General features: G+C 43.2%; 1 protein-coding gene across 2 annotated transcripts in view; it reads left to right on the top strand.

Moving 5' to 3' along the window:
• Positions 1-21,636, top strand: part of NRXN1 (neurexin 1) — a 2,509,029-nt gene that overhangs the window by 1,150,683 nt on the left and 1,336,710 nt on the right. For both annotated transcript variants that reach the window (XM_029593411.1, XM_029593405.1), the window contains one exon: positions 13,189-13,572. In XM_029593411.1, coding sequence (XP_029449271.1) covers positions 13,189-13,572 — 384 coding nt within the window. The remainder of the gene's footprint in view (positions 1-13,188; positions 13,573-21,636) is intronic.

Raw genomic sequence — 21,636 nt, 5'->3', positions numbered from 1 at the left:
CAACAAAACCCCCTCTAAACCATGAAATTGTACTTTTTGACACTGAACACACCCAAATATGCATTATCTATTGCCCACCCAGCTTACTTGACCTAAATATATCCCCATTAATAGAATATTTAACAATAAATCTAAACACATCAAAACCAACCATCATACTAGGAGACTTCAACCTTCACATGGACGTATCTCCATTATCAAATACATGCCATACACTAAACGACATGATGGGAGGCACTGGGATTCTCTTTAATCACAAATAAACCCACACACAAAGCAGGCCATTCACTTGACCAAACATACATCAATCATAGCTTCTTTGAACACACGAATACTAGCTATAGCCAAATCCCATGATCCTATCACTTCCTAATCCAGTCTGACATTAAATTCACAAAACCAAAAGAAACACAGAAAAATGAGCCCTTAGAATTTAAATTTCATCCCCCCTTTAACCATGACATACTGAAAAGCAAATTAGAGGATAGCCTAAAAAACTTTGAACACAAAAACTGTATAGACGCAACAACAGAATGGCTAACAAACACAAGTAAATTGGCAGATGACATTAATCCTACAAGAACGATGCAAATACATGAGCCCAAACAAAAAAACCCTTGGTTTAACGAAAAAATAAAGGAAATCAGACAAAATCTAAGGAAAAAAGAAAAAAGTGGAAAAAAGACAAATCTGCAGATAACCTAACTAAATTTAGGAAACAACTAGCCTATTATAAAAAAGTAATTCTTGACACAAAAAAACAATTCTTTAGTTCAAAAATTGAAAAATTTTCAAATAACCCAAGAACACTATTCAACATAGTAAAAAATCTGACCAATGATAAAGCAGAAACATCCCAAACTCCACAAGAAAGCAAATGCAATGAATTAGCACACTATTTCTCAGACAAAATCACTAACCTTAGGGCTAAGATTCCGATCCTAAATAAACAAGAAATCAAAATGCAAAAAAGAGATGTGACACAGTTCTCCACATTTGACGAGGTATCACAAACCGAAGTAGAATCCTTGATAAAAAAATTAAACCCTGCTCCACATATAATTGACACCATTCCAACCACAGACATAAAAAAACTAGCTGACATAACCTCCTACACATTAGCAAAAATAATTAATCTATCACTCAACGAAGGAGTAATGCCAGACCCACTGAAGAATGCAATAATCAAACCAATTCTGAAAAAAAGAAATAATGATCCTATCGTCTTAAGTAACTATAGACCGGTTTCAAACCTGCCTATGGTTGCTAAATTAATAGAAAAAGCAGTACAAAAGCAATTAGCAGAACATCTAGACAACAATAACATACTCTACCCATCACAACATGGTTTCAGAAAACACTATAGCACCGAAACATTACTAATCTCACTGACAGATAGTGTACTACGCGGATTTGATAGCGACAAACACTACATTTTTATACTACTAGATCTGTCCGCAGCATTTGACACAGTGAACCATAACATACTATTAAAAAGACTGGAAGAAATTGGATTACAAAAATAAACAATTGACTGGTTCACATCCTATCTTACAAACAGATCTTATCAGGTAAAGATAAAAAACACAATATCAGACAAGATTGGCCTAAAAACAGGAGTCCCCGAGGGCTCAGCACTCTCAGCGACTCTATTTAACATTTACATGCTCCCCCTCTGCCACCTACTAGCAGGGCTAGGTATCATACACTACATATATGCTGACGACATCCAACTAATTCTATCAGTGGAAGAGTCAATTGAGAAAACACTGAACTTTGCAATGATGTATCTAGACATAATAAAACAACTATTATCTCAAATGGAACTAGTAATTAACATAGAAAAAACAGAATTTATACACCTTGAACGAAAAAACATTGTAGGAATTCAAAATCCCATCAAACTTAAAAATGATAAATTAGTGGAGTTAAACGATAAGGTTAGAAACCTAGGAGTTATTATGGACACCAAAATCAGCCTTAAACAACACATATCAACAAAAGAAGGCTATGCCAAACTAATGGTCCTTAGAAGACTAAAACCATTATTAACACAGGAACACTTTCATACAGTACTACAAGCACTAATATTTGCCAGCACAGACTACTGCAACACACTTTTCCTAGGTTTACCATACACCACAATCAGGCCACTGCAAATACTACAAAACTCAGCTGCCAGAATACTTACTGGAAAAGGCAGAAGAGATCATATTACCCAAACACTTGCGGATTTACACTGGCTCCCAATAGAACAGAGAGTACAATTCAAAACACTTTGCACAATTCATAAATTAATCAATGACGAAAACGCCGACTGGCTAAACACCGCTTTACAATTACATGTCCCTCAAAGAAATCTCAGGTCAGCCAAAAAACACTGCTAACCATACCCTCAGTCAGAACAGCAAAGTTGACCCAGGTGAGAGAGAGAGCTCTATCTTTGGCAGGACCATTATTGTGGAACACATTACCACTTGAACTGAGATTAATGAAAGAATTAAAACTTTTCAAAAAAGGCCTAAAAACTTGGCTTTTCAAAAAAGCATTTCACAATGAGAGCGACGACTAACAATACATACAGCTGAAAGTCACCAACAAACAGAAAATTGACAATTTTATTATTTATTACCCATTATTAAATATTAAATTGAAACAGTATACACATATATGATTATCCCAAAATCATATAAATGGTAACCCAAACCCATCTCTCATTTAGAATATATTACTGAACTATGTAACCATAAAATATTGGCACACCATGGATAACAAAAACCAACCTATTTCGTGCCAAAATGTAAACCGTTGTGATGGTATATTACTAAACAACGGTATAGAAATTTTTTTAAATAAATAAAAATAAATGTGACTGTGACACTGCTTCTACAGGCTGGGGATGACCTTTCTACTAAATGTGGTTCTGCAGGGGATATTGTAATTTGGAAGTATGACCTTCAAAAAACGCTTGAAACCCACATTATCCACTAACTGCAAGGGCTGGTCATCAAGGGCAATCATTTCCCCGATGGTCCTGGTTACAACTTTTGAGGCTGCCTGCCTCCTACCCCAGGATAGCGTTACCACACTCCACCCCATTTCCTCCATGGTGGATTGTCGCTTCTGCCACATGTCAGGGGGTTGCTGGCCTGCCACCTGACTGCTAGAAGGGGATGAGGGCATGGGCTGACTCTGCTGCTTTCCTACCACTGCACACTGGTTGGAAGGGGTCCCCCGACTGGAACTGCCACCATCCCCAGATGGCAGTAATCTTGTTGGGTGTTGCCTCTTCATATGATGGTTCATGCCAAAATTAGAAAGATGTCCCATTTGCTTGCCCCTGCTAATATCCCTGGCACAGTAATTACACCGAGCATAACGCGGGTCTTCCGTCACTTTAAAGTGTCTCCAGATCGCAGATGTCTTTCGTGATCCTCCCTCTCTAACACCTTGGGGGTGGATGCTGGCACTGGAGCTGAGGTAGTGGGTGCACCCTGAGAAGCAATGCCAGAGGAGGCCTCAGTCACCCTCTGTGCCTGTGCTGACTGCTCTTCCTCCTCCTCGTTATCACTTTCATCTCTCCCCTGCTGCACATTTGTGGAGGCTAAGACAGGACTAACTGATTCTACCAAAGATTCGTCAGCTATTACTTCTTCCGTTTCTGATGAGAATCCCAGACAAGAAGATTCTTCATCTGAATCAGAAGCAAACAGTGACTGTGCTACTTTGTCAACGCTATGTGTTAGTCGAGACTTCTGTCCCCCTGCTGCTTTTGGGTGTCTACATTTTGTCTGGCATGACTCTGCCTCCCCTTCCCTCACCTCAAAAACTACAGGGCCAGAAACAAGTGGTGGCGATGATGATGCATCATGGTCAGATTTCATTTTTTTTGGCATGGAACTGCCATCTCCTAGAAAGAGTTTAGATTGTGACAGTTGCCTTTTTAGCTGTACTGGTGGTGTTGCACTAGTGTCTTTAGAGGTGCCTCCTCTGCCAGTCCCAATCACTCGACTACATCTCTCTTTCCCTGACATTATGGATTTAATGTCACTGAGTAGTAACACTGCTCACTGTCACGGTGCCTGGCTGTGCACTAATGTGTGTGGCATGCACACAGAAGCTGCTTGCTTTTAAGCACAAAAGAGGCAGACTCCCTGGGCACTTGACTGCACAGACCCACTCAATAATAAGGTTCAGTCTGTTTAAAAGGCCCACTGCCCACTGCCCACTGTCACGGTGCCTGGCTGTGCACTAATGTGTGTGGCATGCACACAGAAGCTGCTTGCTTGTAAGCACAAAAGAGGCAGACTCCCTGGGCACTTGACTGCACAGACCCACTCAATAATAAGGTTCAGTCTGTTTAAAAGGCCCACTGCCCACTGTCACGGTGCCTGGCTGTATACTAATGTGTGTGGCGTGTACACCGAAGCTGCTTGCTTGTAAGCATAAAAGAGGCAGACTCCCAGGGCACTTGACTGCACAGACCCACTCAATAATAAGGTTCAGTCTGTTTAAGGATAAACAAATTTTTATTGCGGTTGAAAACATGACAGAACAGAAACGAATCGGCCAGGCAAAGTTACACTTCAGAGCCTGGCAGACCATGGAACAGATAAGTCGCCATTTCTGAACATAACAGGACTAATGAGCCCAAATCACCTCCCCCGTCCCTCCCCCCCCCCCCCCCCCCCCCCCCCCCCCCCCACATACAAACAAACAACCCCATCAATCATACTGTGATGCAAAGAAATGAAAAATAGCGACTCAGGCTACCAGAGTTCCAAGCAAAAGTGTCAATTATTCAAAATAAAATGCCCACTGCCCACTGTCACAGTGCCTGGCTGTGCACTAATGTGTGTGGCGTGTACACAGAAGCTGCTTGCTTGTAAGCACAAAAGAGGCAGACTCACTGGGCACTTGACTGCACAGACCCACCCAATAGTTAGGATCATTCTGTTAAAACTACCCACTAACCCACTGTCACGGTGCCTGGCTGTGCACTAATGTGTGTGGCGTGCACACAGAAGCTGCTTGCTTGTAAGCACAAAAGAGGCAGTCTCCCTGGGCACTTGACTGCACAGACCCACCCAATAGTTAGGTTCAGTCTGTTAAAACTACCCACTGCCCACTGTCACGGTGCCTGGCTGTGCACTAATGTGTGTGGCGTGCACACAGAAGCTGCTTGCTTTTAAGCACGAAAGAGGCAGACTCCCTGGGCACTTGACTGCACAGACCCACCCAATAGTTAGGTTCAGTCTGTTAAACTGCCCAGTGAAGCCCAGTGCACACAGAGACTAAATAATTTGAATTAAAAAAAAAAACAGTTTAAAAAAGCTGGAATTTTTGTCACTCCAGAAAAATGGATGAAATTGAAAATAATATATCTCTCCAAGCTAGCCCAACACCCTAAATGGTGGTCAGTGCTAGCTGACCTAGCACAGCTTCTCTTCTCAGTCAGAGATCACCAAAATAAACAGCTTGAAAGAAACAGGACTAGCTGACCCTGGCACTGCAGCAAAACAAAGAATAATTTGCTTTTTCTTTCCTTAACTAGCTTAACTAGCCTATCTCTCAGTGCAGCCTTCTCTTACACCCAGCCCACCTCCCCACAGCATCGCTGGAAATAAGTGCGTGTCTCCTCGTGCTGATGTTTATAAAGTGCTGGCTCATCAGTAAAATCAACAAAGAGCACTGAATGACAGCGCGATTGGCTGTATTCAGTGCATTTCACAAAATGTCAGCGCGGATACGCTGCTTTCCAGTATCCATGCCGACCTGTCCGACCCTTTCCTGTGAGTCACTGTGATTCACAGGAAAGGGTCAGACAGGTTGGCATGGATACCGGAATGTAGGGCATGGTCGCTGCCATTTTGTGAAAATCATAGGTAGCTAGTAGCTAATTGGGGCGAAGAAAAGCGCGCGCTGCTGGGCGCACCGAATTAAACGGATAATAAGTTAAATACGTGGGGAGTCGCGATGCGTTTCGCCGCCCCATGTATTTAACGGATAGGACAAAATACGTTGCGGATTGCCAATACGTCGAAAACGTCGAAAACGAATGCACACCCCTAGGGGATGGCTCCTGGACCCCCCGCTGGACCACCAGGGAGTTTTGATATCTTGGGGGGGGGGTCAGGAGGGGGTTGTAGTTAATTTAATTTTATCCGGGAAATGAATAAGAATTGACGTATAAACATATCGGGGGCCCCCTTGCCGAATGCAACGTATCTGCCCCCCGACGAATACGAATCCCGAATGCAACATATGGTATCCCTCTGCACATCCCTAGCATACAGCTTGGGTTTAAATATCTAGCCTGTACTAATATCATCAAGAAGCGACCTTTCAGGTTTCTCACCCAGGGGCTGCTAAATGTCACTGTGTGCCATGCATGCACACCTAAGGGAGAGAGAGCAGTATGGCGACATTCCTGTTGCCGTGGCATCGGGATGTGAGTGCAGCTGGTCACAGGGCCATCCCGCAGCTGGCCAAACATTACACAAGAGTTGCCTTCTACTGAACTACAGGCATTAAAACCTATAGAGGTCAAAATTTCAAAGACAGAAGGCCCTAACTTTGAGAGTCAGGCATCTTTAGTTTTCACATTCAAATTTTTCATGGGTTTAGTGCCTATATTTAGGGACCTAAAAACCACAAGGCCCCTAAATTAAGATTCCTATAAAGTGGGTGGGGCAAAAGGTATGGATGGAGGAAAAAATGTAAGTGCTCAGCCCTAATATTCAGTGCTGAGTGCCTAATTGTGGCTTCTTAATTTAGGGCATCCTAATAGCCGTTCTAACTTCAGGGGCTGTAAGTTAAGGTTCCTAAAGTAACATTTAGCCACCTATATTCAGTTGTTTAAAGTATTTTAAATGGCTGAAATTAGGGACCTTAATAAGGAACCAAATTAAGGTATCTTAAATCAGATGCTGAGCCCTTTTTTGAAAATCAGGTTTCTAGCTTGTTTTGTTTTTCAGCTTTTCTGTTTGTTTGGGGTTGTTTTTTTTTAACTTTATATTTTCTTAATATTTTAAATAATTTCTATTTTCTCTAGCTTAATAATAATGCAAGACTGTAATGACAGTCTAGTGATGAAACAGTTTTCCACAGCAGGACTCGCTTACCGTCTGGACTAAGCATGTCTGTGTATGCATGTCTTAGTTTCTCATAAACAGAATTAAGAAAACTTAATTGCTGAGATAATGAATATGATTGAACAAGCTCATTAACACACACCTATGGGAAATGTTTGGCTGGGGTTGCTGTAGAGTATTGCCAACTTCACAGGAAATAAAACAAAAAACGAATGAAACAGCTGCAAAAGGCTTTGTCCACAGTGGGTTTGTGACACACTAAGGCTTGGTTAATAATTGTTTTGTGGTGTCTAAATATAGTAATAAATGTTTAAGCTACATGGCATATTCAAAATAACCTTGTAAGGATTTTTAAACAAACTACTAGTCATTATTTGGAGAGAATAGGCACACTGAGAGAGATTATTTCATTTTCTGGGTTCTCTTTTTCCATTGTTGTTAGGGAGAAGTGAATATATTTCATCAGCTTGTAGCATTATTAATAAGAATTTAGATAAGGTAGCACTAAAGGCTTTTCCCCATTTTTGTGCCTATGGGAAAATTGCTTAGTACATTTGGCCCACATCTAGTGAACTATGAATTGATCAAAACCTGTGCAGTCTTAAACAGATGTTAAGTATACCAGTATTTGATTATGCATATATCTTTCAGAGGTCTTATTTTCCTCTTTCATTATTTCACCTTTTGTGGTTTTTACATATTAATACGTTGGGGGTGGGGGGGGGCTTTGTGGATTGTCTTGCAAAGACATGCCATGAGACCTCTGAAGTGCAAAAGGACGATAAATCCCTTTCAAAAGACAGCCATACCTCATAATCCCATTGAACGCTGACTATACTCTTCAATAGTAGCTAAAAACGAAGCATGCTTTTTTCTGAGCTGCTGACACAGCTGCCCAAAGCAACTAATGCTCCTTGGATACTTCCCACCAAGATATTGACCAAAGTCCAGACATCTTTGCTTGTGAAGTCATATTAAATCAGTATCCATCCACCATGGTATCTATGGCTACAAATAACTTGGGAATCATAACTGCACATTAGTCAAAGAAAGAAGATATTTTTACTATCAACCTCTTAGAAAGCCTTCAGAATAGGTAAATGGAAGGAATAATAGCAGTTGTTCATGAGTAATTTAGAGGTTTGGTAAGAATGAACTGAGATCTGAGCTCATTTAAAAACCAGTCATCAATGGAAGAAAACACACCGATCTTTGCAAAACTTGCAATTAAAGGTTTATAGTAAGCACTGTTTCAAGGAGCCCATAGTAGATATTAGGGAGGTGCACAAAAAAAATGTGTTTTGGGATTTTTTTCAATTAGTGTTTTATTTTGTTTAATGATTTATGTTTTCTTTTTTTTTTTTGTTTAATTGAAAAAAGATAAACATTTTTAAAAAGAATTGACATGGAGGGGTTCCCCCTCCTCCTCCTGCAAACCCCCCCCCCCCCCCCATGCTACAGAAATACAAAGTATAATCAAAATGGTGATGACCTCAGGCTGGCCAGTGTCATTTTGAGAACAGGACCTAGTGGGGCAAAAGCTGCTGGACATTGACTTCCTCTGCTCCATAGATGGGGTAAGATGGGTACAGGGAAGGGAGGGGAATGGGACTATTCCAGGTATAGTTCATTTTTTATTGTGGCAGTACAGAGGGGTTTCAAAGTGGCATAGGGGTGCATTCTGAAATGAACTGAAGAATGCAATGGATTTTGCAGGGCTTTTCTATTTGGTTTTATTCTGAAAACAACTCAAAATGAAAAAGTCCACAAGCTTTATCACAGTCCACGTTACTCCAAGTTAATATTAATGAGATACTATACATGCATTTGTATGTGACACAGCTCATTAATATTTTCCTCATATTATGCTAGATTTTTTTGTGATATACTCACACACGTTTTGCCAGTACTATGCTATAACAAAATTTTAACACAAATGCCAAATTTTGCAGACTAGATAGGTCATCACATTTCTTTGTTAAAACGTGTTTCTGCATTATAGATTAGTAAATAGGCCCCATAGTGATATCGGTTGAATTTGACAGCTGCTTAATATATTTCATTCACATCTAAACAGTACTTTTCTATTCAAGATGAAAAGACAGAATAAATTAGTCTGTTTCAAATTGCATACCACATAGCACGGCAACAGTGAGAGTCATTTTAAGCAAATATTTCTCATTTTGGATACTCTCTCCAGACATAGCAAGCATGAGAAATCTGTCAAAATTCCTTTGTAATTGACTGGAATATTTGTACATTAATAGATGGTAAAATATAAAGATATATAACAAAACAAAACTTTTTTTGCTTCAGACTTAAGTAAATGTGACGGGGCCTGTAAATTAGGTTCAATCACTAGGGATGTGCAGAGGGATGCCATACGTTGCATTCGGGATTCGCATTCATGGGGGGCAGATACGTTGCATTTGGCAAGGGGGTCCCCCAATACGTTTATACGTTAATTTTTATTCGTTTCCCAGCTAAAATTAAATTAACTACAACCCCCCACCCTCCTGACCCCCCCCCCAAGACTTACCAAAACTCCCTGGTGGTCCAGCAGGGGGTCTGGGAGCCATCTCCTGCACTCATACCCTCGGCTGCCGGTATTCAAAAAGGCGCCGATAGCCTTTGACCTACTATGTCACAGGGGCTACCGGTGCCATTGGTCAGCCCCTGTCACATGGTAAGAGCAATGGATGGCCGGCACCATCTTGGCTCCTATGTCACAGGGACCGAACGTCAGCCCCTGTGACATAGTGAGGGCAAAGGCTATCAGCTGCCAGTATTCAAAATGGCGCCGATAGCCTTTGCCCTCACTATGTCACTATTCCAACGCTCGGCCCCTGTGACATAGTGAGGGCAAAGGCTATCGGCACCATTTTGATTACTGGCAGCCGACGGCCGGAGTGCAGGAGGTCGCTCCCGGACCCCCACTGGACTTTTGGCAAGTCTTGTGGGGGTAAGGAGGGTGCCCCAAGACTTGCCAAAAGTCCCTAGTGGTCCAGCGGTGGTCTGGGAGCGATCTCCTGCACTCGGGCCGTTGGCTGACAGTAATCAAAATGGCGCAGATAGCCTTTGCCCTTACTATGTCACAGGGGCTACCGGTGCCATTGGTAAACCCCTGTCACCTGGTAGGAACACAAGATGGCGCCGATGGCCATGTGACAGGGGCTGACCAATGGCACCGGTAGCCCCTGTGACATAGTATGTCAAAAGCTATTGGTGCCATTTTGAATACCGGCAGCCGAGTGTGTGAGTGCAGGAGATGTCTCCTGGACCCCCTGCTGGACCACCAGGGAGTTTTGGTAAGTCTTGGGGGGTCAGGAGGGTGGGGGGTTTCTTTAAATTGGCTCCTTTAGACGGCCGAATAATTCGGCAAAGATTTGTTGTATTCGTGGGGAATCACGATACATTTCGCTTCCCCATGAATACAACAAATATGGCCCTATACGTTGCGGATTCCCAATTCATAGGGAACGAATGCACACCCCTACCAATCACTAGAATTTGTCCCTGAGAAAATATTAAAGGATGTAACTTAATCTCTACATGTGAATTATTGTAAGATGAATTATGCAGAGATTTGAAAAGGGGTTTGGCATATTTATTAAAGCAATGATATAAGCCAGGGCATTGCATGAATAAAATTGTTTTGGGTTTGATTCATTTTGTTAGGTGCCTGCTTTTGCTTTTAGTTTTATTTGTGAGGAGTATTTTATTTATTTTATTTTGTTTTTTTAGTGTGCACTATTTCCATTTACTGTGCACTATGTTCATTTAGTGCACTAAATGGACATAATGGGGTAGATTTTAAAAAGGTGCGCGCTGGTGTACATGTGCGTGTGCTATGCTGCATGCACACATGTACACCGGATTTTATAACTTGCGCGCACAGGGGCACACAAGTTATAAAATCAGGGGTTGGCACATGCAAGGGCGTGCACAATTGTGTACCTTGCATGCGCTGAGCCGCGCTGCCTTCCCCCATTTCCTTCCCCCTAACCTGACCTTCCCACCTTTCCTCCCCATAGCCCTACTCTAACCCCCCCAAAAAATTTGTATTTTACCTTTTGCGCCTGCCTCTGGGCAGGCGCAAGTTACGCGCGCCGGCAGGCTGCCAGCACGCGATCCTTCAACACAGCGGCAATGGCTGCTGTGTTGCAGGCCTCTGGCCCCACCCACGCCCTGCCCCCGGACCACCCTCGCCCCACCCCCTTCCCACCCCTTTTTGCAAGCCCCGAGACTTACACGCGTCCCAGGGCTTTATGCACATCGCTGGGCCTTTTTAAAATAGGCCCGGTGCGCATAACCCTTTTAAAATCCAGCCCAATATGCACTAAATGGAAATACTACACACTAAATAAAAAAATAACACAACATTTCATGAAGAAAACTATCATTTCAATTGTGAAACTATATGAAACAATGAAAGCATAAGGGAAATCCATAAGGTAGAGTTAATTTAGGATCACTATAAGGTGGTGTTCAGCTTGGGAATTGTGTTGGAGGTTTTCTTGCTGCAGATTTTCTTTGAGATTGATTGGGGAGTGGGAAACTCCACAGCTCCTAGGAGGGCAGCTGCATGTTCAGTCCAATAAAACCAATGCTTGGGAGGCCAGTGAACCATTACTGACCTCTTGGGTAGAGTCCAAAAGCAACCCAGATATGGGATATGGACCATAACAGTATTGTGGAAATCCTACAGGAAGTGGGTAAACTGTAATGTTGATAATTGTTTGCCCTATACGACCGTAAACGTACATGTGTATGTTCTCTATGTGTGAAGGCATTCCCAGAGGTAGGGTTAGGGAGGAGCCTGCACTTATACTTTTGCATTTTCAAAAGTATGCATGCAAATTTCCTTGAAAAATTACGCGTAGATTTTAGCAGGTATAATTATGTACATGTAGTCTTGGTGGAATAATTTCTAAAATGAACATGCACATAAGTTTGCTTTGAAAATTGGTGTAACTTATGTGTGTTTATGCTGACTTTCTTAAGTGGGTTGTTACAGAATTATCCCTTTAAAATGTATTGTCTTCAACTCTCCCAATATATCCAGTAGCAGTGTTCCTGGCACCGGTAGCCCCTGTCACATGGTAGGGGCTAAAGGCCACCGGCGCCATTTTGCTTAGTGGCAGCCAAGGCCCTGAGAGTGGCAGATCACTCCCGGGCCCCCACCTGGACCACCAGGTGTTTTGTAAGTTTTCTTTGAGGGGGGGGAGGAGTCGGTGCTGCGACCAGGAGCAGGGCTGGGGTTGGCACGAAAGGGGGGCGGTACAAGGCTGAAGGTGCCTAGGGTGCCCAATCCCCTTGCACCGGCCCTGGGCAAGGCATACAATTATATAGACAACTCTAGCATACATTGCAGATATCTTACTTTGGGAGAGGTCCAGACTTTCTCATTTCATATGAAATGAAATAATTGTTCTATTTTCGTTAATCTATTAAAATGTTAATAGATATGAACACTCATTATCAAAAGCCCTAATAGCCTCATGAAAAAAGTGAAAGATCACCATTTTCATTGGTTCTTACAATTTCCTAATTTTTTATACTGCAAAAACCTTGGAAAGCTCACACGGAGTTGCTACTTTCTATTTTGTCTTCCATTCCGGCCAGAAAAAATATAGAAGAAGCTCTGGTAGGAGCACGAGTTGAGACTGAAATGAGCCCGTAATATCATTCATAGAACTGCCTTGGTGTAGATATTACGCCAGTCTATAAGCACACTGTTCATTCTGTGGTTCTACAAGTTTCCAAAGGACAATAACTATACTGAAGCCTGGTTTATGATGATTTATATTAGCTTATTTTTTTTCTAAGTATTTGTCCTGTGCTTTGTATCACAAACTACAGTTTCCTAGCTTTTTCCCTATAGTTATCCGTTACTATAGGTCAACTTATCACTGTGTAACATGATATGAAATCACTTCCTCTCTCAGTGAAGGGCATTGAATGCAACATTAACATGCTAAAGTGGCATGTATATTTTAGGAAATGTTTTCACATATTAATATTATTAAATGAACCTTTCTTTTCTGAAGAAAACTCATGTTTTGATTTTTGCTTGCCTTTTTCTTCATCACAGGTACCATTTCTGTCAACACGCTACGCACGCCTTACACTGCCCCTGGAGAAAGTGAAATTCTAGATCTTGATGATGAATTGTATTTGGGGGGCCTACCAGAAAACAAAGCTGGCCTGATCTTTCCAACAGAAGTTTGGACAGCTCTTCTGAACTATGGATACGTTGGATGCATTAGGGACCTATTTATTGATGGCCAAAGCAAAGACATTCGACAAATGGCTGAAAGTCAAAGCACCGCTGGTGTGAAGCCTTCCTGCTCTAGGGAAACTGCAAAGCCATGCTTAAGCAACCCATGCAAAAATAACGGGGTCTGCAGGGATGGCTGGAACAGATATGTCTGTGATTGCTCTGGGACAGGCTACCTTGGGAGATCATGTGAGAGAGGTGGGTTTTAAGAATCTATTGCACAATTATTTTTAATCTACTGTATGCATGAGAAGTCAAGCCAAGCAAGTGAAGTGTGTCGACAAGACAAAATTAGGGCTATGTGTCATTCAATGTCTAATGATCATGTATGAATGAAATTGTGCTGTAGGAAAAAAATAATTGCTGAATTTAAAACTAGGGACAACCTTTGGTGTCCAGTCTTAAAGAGGGCAGTTTTCAAAAGCCATTTACCCAAGTAAATGGCCATTTACCAGAATAGATTGTCTTTCTGAAAATCACCCACCCTGTACACAAGTGACAAAATATGCATGGGGATCAACACCGCATAAACTTTTACCTGTGGAAACAATAGGGATGTGCAGAGGGACACCATACGTTGCATTCGGGATACGTATTTGTCGGGGTGCAGATACGTTGCATACGTCCGTATGGCACCCCGATACGGTTATACGTCTAATCCTATTCGTTACCCGGCTAAAATTAAAATTTACTACAACCCCCCACCCTCCTGACCCCACCAAGACTTACCAAAACTCCCTGGTGGTCCAGCGGGGGGTCCGGGACCCATCCCCTGAAATCTCACACCCTCAATACCACTTCAAAATGGCGCCGGATAGCCTTTGACCTACTATGTCACAGGGGCTACCGGTGCCATTGGTCAGCCCCTGTCACATGGCCATCGGCACCATCTTGTGCTCCTACCATGTGACAGCGGCTGACCAATGGCACTGGTAGCCCCTGTGACATAGTAAGGGCAAGGATATCGGCGCCATTTTGATTCCTGGCACCCGACAGCACGAGTGCAGGAGATCGCTCCCGGACCCCCGCTGGACCCCCAGGGACTTTTGGACAGCTTGGGGTGGCCTCCTGACCCCCACAAGACTTGCCAAAAGTCCAGCAGGGGTCCGGGAGCGAATTCCTCCTATTGGGCCGTTTTGCCAGTATTCAAAATGGCGCCGGCGCTACCTTTGCCCTCACTATATCACAGGGGCCGACGGTTGGTGACATAGTGAGGGCAAAGGCTAGCGGCTGCCAGTACTCAAAATGGCGCTGGTGCTAGCCTTGCCCTTACTATGTCACAGGGGCTACCGGTGCCATTGGTCAGCCCCTGTCACATGGTAGGAGCACAAGATTGCGCCGATGGCCATGTGACAGGGGCTGACCAATGGCACCGGTAGCCCCTGTGACAGTGTAGGTCAAAGGCTATCCGGCGCCATTTTGAAGTGGTATCAAGGGTGTGAGAGTGCAGGGGATGGGTGTCGGACCCCCCGCTGGACCACCAGCGAAAATTTGTTGTATTCGTGGGGAATCGTGATACGTTTCGCTTCCCCAAGAATACAACGAATATTGGCACATCCGTTGCGGATTGCCAATACGTAGGGACCGAATGCACACCTCTAGGAAACAGTAAGCAGGCCTGGAGGAGGCATTAGATCAGGGGATGCAATAATAATCAAATAGGTTAGAATAACTACAGAAATCGAAGTTATACATTTATAGTACAGTGGTGGTGGTGGTGGTGGTGGTGGTTGTGTGCAATAGCAACGTAGGTTTTGACATATCAAGTTTGTTCATGCACCCTCCTGCCATCTCCACCGCTGTTTATGAACATCACAAAAAAATAGCCATTTGTTAACATATTTCAAGAGAAATGTAAATATATTTGATACCACAACTGTTGGTATTGAAGAGATAATGTAGAAGAAGTTTACCAATATAAAAAGTCCATTTAGGGCTTCATCTATTAAAGCTATTTTCCCCCCATTCTGTGTCAATGGGAAAAATATGTTTAGAGAAACAAGGCCATACTTTAACATGTATTTCCCAGATGAAACTTAATTTTACAGCTGACTCAATTACAAGTGAGGTTATTTCTATGTGTTGCCATTCATTTTGTTAGATAACACAGTCCCCCAAATATTGATAGTCAGAGAAAGAAAAATAATCTAAAACTGAGCATAAACTTCAGAAAATACTCTTTTTCCAATAGTTATAAATTATATTAGGTTATTAGGAGATGGACAGCTCCTGATTTCATTTTTCTAATGGAAGGCCTTTGGCATAGAAATCATTTATTCCAATTTTTCCTCCTGGTGGATTGAGGGTGGCAAAGGGCACAACTATACTGTCAGATGGATTACAGAAAGCTTCCGTTAAAAAACCAATACCTTATGACCCTGTGGCCAAAATCGATTACTGCATATGTCAGAAATAAAAGTAGGACTTATATATTTTTCCAAACAGTGAAAACTTGGAAACCCTTACATACTGCAGTTATGAGTAATGGGTAATGGTGGCTTCAGAAGTGTAAATCTGCAAATGGAAGTTTAATGACTGATTTTACCAGCAATTAATCTTTAACAGATTTGACAGGACCTCGGTATTGTTCCCTAGATTCTTATATTTGCTTTATTGCTAGTTTGTTTTGCCCTGGAGTTTCTAAATGTTTTTAATTGCATCCCGTTGTAAGATGAGTCCAGGCTATCTACTGTTATAAAATGGGTTATTTCCTATTGGAGGAAAAATGTAATTGGTATTTTATTTTTCCTCACATGAAAAATAATAGGATCCTGGAAACAGCACATATTTCCTTTCATTCTATAATTCCATTGGAAGAGGTAGGCGAAAAATGTTGGGAAAGAGTCCTGTTTCAGAGCCGTGTCTCGTGACTTTTAAAGAAGCAGTGAAGTGATCTCCACAACAAATTTTGGCACTTGTCGGTTTACTTTAACAGTGCCCATCCACCAGGCAAGCATCACCACACTTTAGCTCATCACACATGGTTCCCACTGTTCAGGCATTCGTATATTAACCTCACATTCCTTCTCACATATCTACACTACTAGGAGAGGAACTGCACATGTGCGCTAGGCAGAGGCGGAAAGAATGAAAGGACACCCAATCAGTGTGTGCCTCACAGATATCACAGAAAGTAGCAAGTGAAAAGCAGGATGCAGCTATATATCCAAAAGTAAACACTGCTTTCCCTCCAGAGCAAACCCCAGGAAAAGCATTCAGCACTGGCCTGAACTGGCCCCCTGGCCCTTTGGAAAGACTGCCTCTTGGTCTGGATAGTCAGAGTTAAAGAAGACAATTGTAGAAAATCAGTTAAAAGAGGTTAATAGTTATGAGCAGGAGCAAAGAATGGAAAGGCAGAATGCATAGAAGAGATGAGATATGGGATATAACCAAGAAAGATAAGGACAAACCACATCATGACACCATGTAGGGGTCACAGAAGAAGCACATGCAACAGTGGATTACACCCAAAGCCCAGAAAGGAAAGAAGACTAGCTTAGTGCTCATTCACTTACAGAGGCACAGTAGAAGGGAGCATACACTTGAAATGTTGGACTAAATTAGATACACAGACAATACAATACAGCATAGGAGGTATCACAGCAGCATGCCAGAGACAGATACCACATGAAAAGACAGTTACAAACATGCAAAGTGCCATTCTGGACAATGACAGACATGTATAGCAAGAGCTGGATGTCCTTGACCAGAAATAATCCTCTAGGCCTTCATTCTACTCAGGGCCTTTCATTAAAGAGCAGAATATCCTTGCCCCCACCACTCTTGTCTCTTGAGCAGGGGCGGTTCCATAATGAGGCAGGGTGAGGCAGCCGCTTCAGGTGGCAGAATTTTGGGGAGGCAAAAAAATGCCCCTCTCAGAATGCCGCTGTGGCGTCTGCCTCACACTGCCTGCCCCTGCTGCGGCTGCCTCGCACTCATACCTGGGAACTCTCCAGATCTGGCCCAGAGACTCGAGAATTCTGAATGAATTGCTGCGTCTCCAGTCCAACACCCGAAAACTCCTGGTGCCCTGCTGCAGAAGGCCGGAACAGAAAGGGCCTGGAGCAGTACACACAAAGAAGGAGGATCATCAGTACCTGTGCCTCCTGAAGAAAATGTGAAGCACAATGCTACGTGGCAAAAAAGATGAGCAGGAATGTTGCCCTCCTCATTGGGAAACTTAAGACGCTGGAAGAGGAGCAACAGTGTTTGGCCATGTGCAGAAAATAAAACAAGGGCAGAGCGGGCTGACACTACTGGAGGAGGAGGAGGAGGAGGAAGTGGAGTGCATGTCCTGTGGGCCCGGGGAAAGAGAAGGCTGCTGTGGCTACTGAGAATCGAGGTGAGAAGAGACAATGAGAGTGCATGTGTATATGGAAAAAGTAGAGAAGTGAATGAGTGTATATGTGTGTATGCATGTATGGGTGTGTATGAAAAGGGAGGGGGCATAGAGGGGGTGGGGGGAGCATTTCACCCCTCACCTCAGGCAGCAGATTGCCTTGAGCTGCCCCTGCCCATGAGGTAGAACCCCAGAACAGGAGCAACAATGTCATGGGGTCTATGTTAGTCTAAGATACTCATTAGTAGACTGAGTCCAATAAGTACAAAGCAAATATTAGTCCACATAAAAGAGACAGTGTCACTGTAGCAGTACACATTGAACTGATCAATAATGTGTGCAGATCCTACCTTTTTCACACAAAACAAAAGTGAAAGAAAGCATGCCTCATTCCAGTAGTGGTTCTGAAAACCAGCTAGAAGAAGATCAGTGGGCAGAAGCTCAGGATAACTGAGCTGCTGGAAGTTGCAGGATATCACTTAGGCAGTGAACATGAAATTGTAATGCCTGCATGATTTATGCCAGGGGTCCCCAAACTACAGCTTGTGGGCCACTCCTGGGCTGCTGAACTGCTTTTATCAACCTGCCATGCTTCTCCATCCTATGGCTACATCTGGCCCACAGAGGAAGGTGGATTTCTTTTTAATGTGTGCCAGAAAAAAGGCTGAGAGGGTTATCCAGGCCCTACCAATGAGAAAAGAGCTAGCGCATCCACAGTGAGAGACAACCATGGTGAGGAGGCCATGCCCCACCAGCAAGAGAAGATCCTCTGCCACTGCCAATCCCTCTTGTGAAAGAAAGCCACTGGTGGGGAAGCAAGCCCTGTCAGCAAGAGAAGAACCACTGTTATCTCCAGACCAGCTATGAGAAAGAGCCACTGGTAAGGAGGCCAGGTCCCACCAGTGAGAGAATTACCACTGCTGCCACCCCCCCCCCAACCCCCACCCTGTGAAAGACCACTGCTAGTAGGGAAACCAGGCCCTACCAATGAAAGACTATCTGCTGTTGCCTCCAGACCCACAGTGAGAGAGAGCTTCTGGTGGGGAGACCATGTCCTTCCAGCAAGAGAAGACCCACTGCTGCAGCTAAACCTATCTGTGAGAGAAAGCTGGCAGGGAGGCCAAGCCCAGCCAATGGAAGAAGACCTGCTATCCCCTACTGGACCGCTTCATAAGCGACAACTACTAGCTAAGAGGCCACACCCCACCAGGGAGAGAAGAACCGCTGCTGTTTCTGGACCAGCCCGTGAAAGAGAGCTGCTGGTGGTGTGGCTAAGCCTGCCAATGGGAGAAGATACTCTGCCACCTCAGTGAGAGTCCACTGTTTCAGGGGAGACCAGACCCTGCCAGTGAGAATAGTCCGACTGCCGCTGCTGGACTTCCACCCCATCATGAGAGACAGCCATTTGGACCATGTTCCAGTGATAGAAGAATCTGATGGAGTATCGGGTGAGGAAGGGAGGGGGAATGAGAGAGAAAGGAAAGGAGGAGAGGGAAAGGACAATAAAATGAGTGAGTGAATAGTGGAGGGGTGAGTATGAGAGGATGTAAATGAAAGGGGTGAGTGAATGGAGAAGAGGGTGAGTTTGGAAAGGTGTGAATGAGAGAGAGATATGAAAAAGGAGAGGGGTGAAAGGGAAATAAGGTAGTGGGACTATTCAATAGGGATGTGCATTTGGTCCCTACGTATTGGCAATCCGCAACGGATGTGGCCATATTCATTGTATTTGTGGGGAAGCAAAACGTATCGCGATTCCCCACGAATACACAAATCTTCACCGAATTATTCAGCCGCCTAAAGAAACCAATTTAAACAAACCCCCCACCCTCCTGACCCCCCCAAGACTTACCAAAACTCCCTGGTGGTCCAGCAGGGGATCGGGGAGCCATCCCCTGCACTCACACCCTCAATGCTGGTTTCAAAATGGCGCCGATAGCCTTAGACCTACTATGTCACAGGGGCTACCGGTGCCATTGGCCAGCCCCTGTCACATGGCCATCGGCGCCATCTTGTGCTCCTACCACAAGACGGTCGGCCTGTGACATAGTGAGAGCAAAGATGATTGGCGCCATTTTGAGTACTGGCATCCGATCGCCTTTGCCCATACTATGTCACAGGGGCTACCGGTGCCATTGGTCAGCCCCTGTCACATGGTAGGAGCTAAGATGGTGCCGATGGCCATGTGACAGGGGCTGACCAATGTCACTGGTAGCCACTGTGACATAGTAGGGCAAAGGCTATTGGTGCCATTTTGAAACCAGCACCGAGGGTGTGAGTGCAGGGGATGGCTCCTGGACCCCCAGCTGGACCACTAGGGTTGTAGTTAATTTAATTTTAGTGGGGGGATGAATAGAAATCGACGTATTAACGCATCGGGGTGCCATACGGCCGAATACACGTATCTGCCCCCCCCCGACAAATCTGAATCCCGAATGCAACATATGGCGTCCCTCTCCACATCCCTACTATTCAATCATGTAGTGGGATCAAATCAATCATGTAATAAAACAAAAATCATTGCATTTTTCCATGAATCCTCTTTCTAGAAAAGCAGAGATCATCATAACTACAATAAAATAGCAGTAATCATAATAATCACATGAAGAGTGCAGAGCAGAGCAGAACTAGGACAGTTCACATTACAACACAACATGCAAAAAGGATCCCAGATGCTGCCTTCTCTTGGCTTGATGATTCTGCAGGAGCCCCCACCCTTGTTGAAACCAGGGTAATATATCCTTTCCAAAACCCAGCCCTTAGGGGCTGAACGAGTCTGTCAGCCAAAGTGTTACCACATACTTCCTCTGACCATTAAATGACCCACACTTTCTGGAACCTTTCCCCTTTCATCATATCTCCATCAATTTATCTTATGAGGAAAAAACAAATTCACACCTTATGCACTTTGCAATCTTCTCTGTGGCACACAGGGGCCACATAGGGTTAAATGGGTACTAAGTGTCTCCTTGCCAGTGGCGGAGACATTAAGTTAATTCTTTCCTTCAGTCTTTACTGAGGAAGATGTAAGGCATAAAACCATAAATGATCACAACAAATAGAAGCAGCTACATCTCCAATTAATCACTAAATAGATACAAGGAGAGAGGAGACAGAATATAATCTACAACTCCACAAAACGTTTTTGTTTTTTTTTTATAATTCTTAATATCACCAAATGACAATATCATAAGTCAAGGCTCTATAAATCTTTAATCTGCAGCCCCTCGCCACGCAATGGGCCACAGGCTGTATTCAGCCTTTAGAGCATTTTTCTTTTAATCATTTATTGTCATTTGTATCTAAACACTTTTATTTTATTGTATCAATAGTTCTTTGTTAAATTTTTCACTACTATATTAAACGTGTCTTTCCCTTAAAATCTACCACCATATGAATTTAATGAAATTCCCCTGAAGAAGACTGAGGTTCAGTTGAAACATGATTCATGTTGGGAGCATCTTTGAACAGCATAGCTTGGTGATATAACAGACTTGTTGGGCTAATATTCTTTTTTAAATTTGGTGTTTGGTGGTAGATTTTAAGGGAAAGACACGTTTAATATAGTAGTGAAAAATTTAACAAAGAACTATTGATACAATAAAATAAAAGTGTTTAGATACAAATGACAATAAATGATTAAAAGAAAAATGCTCTAAAGGCTGAATATAGCCTGTGGCCCATTGCGTGGCGAGGGCCTGCAGATTAAAGATTTATAGAGCCTTGACTTATGATATTGTCATTTGGTGATATTAAGAATTATAAAAAAAAACCAAAAACGTTTTGTGGAGTTGTAGATTATATTCTGTCTCCTCTCTCCTTGTATCTATTTAGGCATAAAACCATGCCAGAAGTGATATTTAAAGATGATGATTTAGAGGAACTGAAACAAATCTCAGTAAAACTGAAAGATATACTAGGACAAT

Source organism: Rhinatrema bivittatum, chromosome 3 (assembly GCF_901001135.1).
Source record: "Rhinatrema bivittatum chromosome 3, aRhiBiv1.1, whole genome shotgun sequence".
Lineage (NCBI taxonomy): Eukaryota > Metazoa > Chordata > Amphibia > Gymnophiona > Rhinatrematidae > Rhinatrema > Rhinatrema bivittatum.
This window is presented reverse-complemented; position numbering and strand designations above follow the sequence as displayed.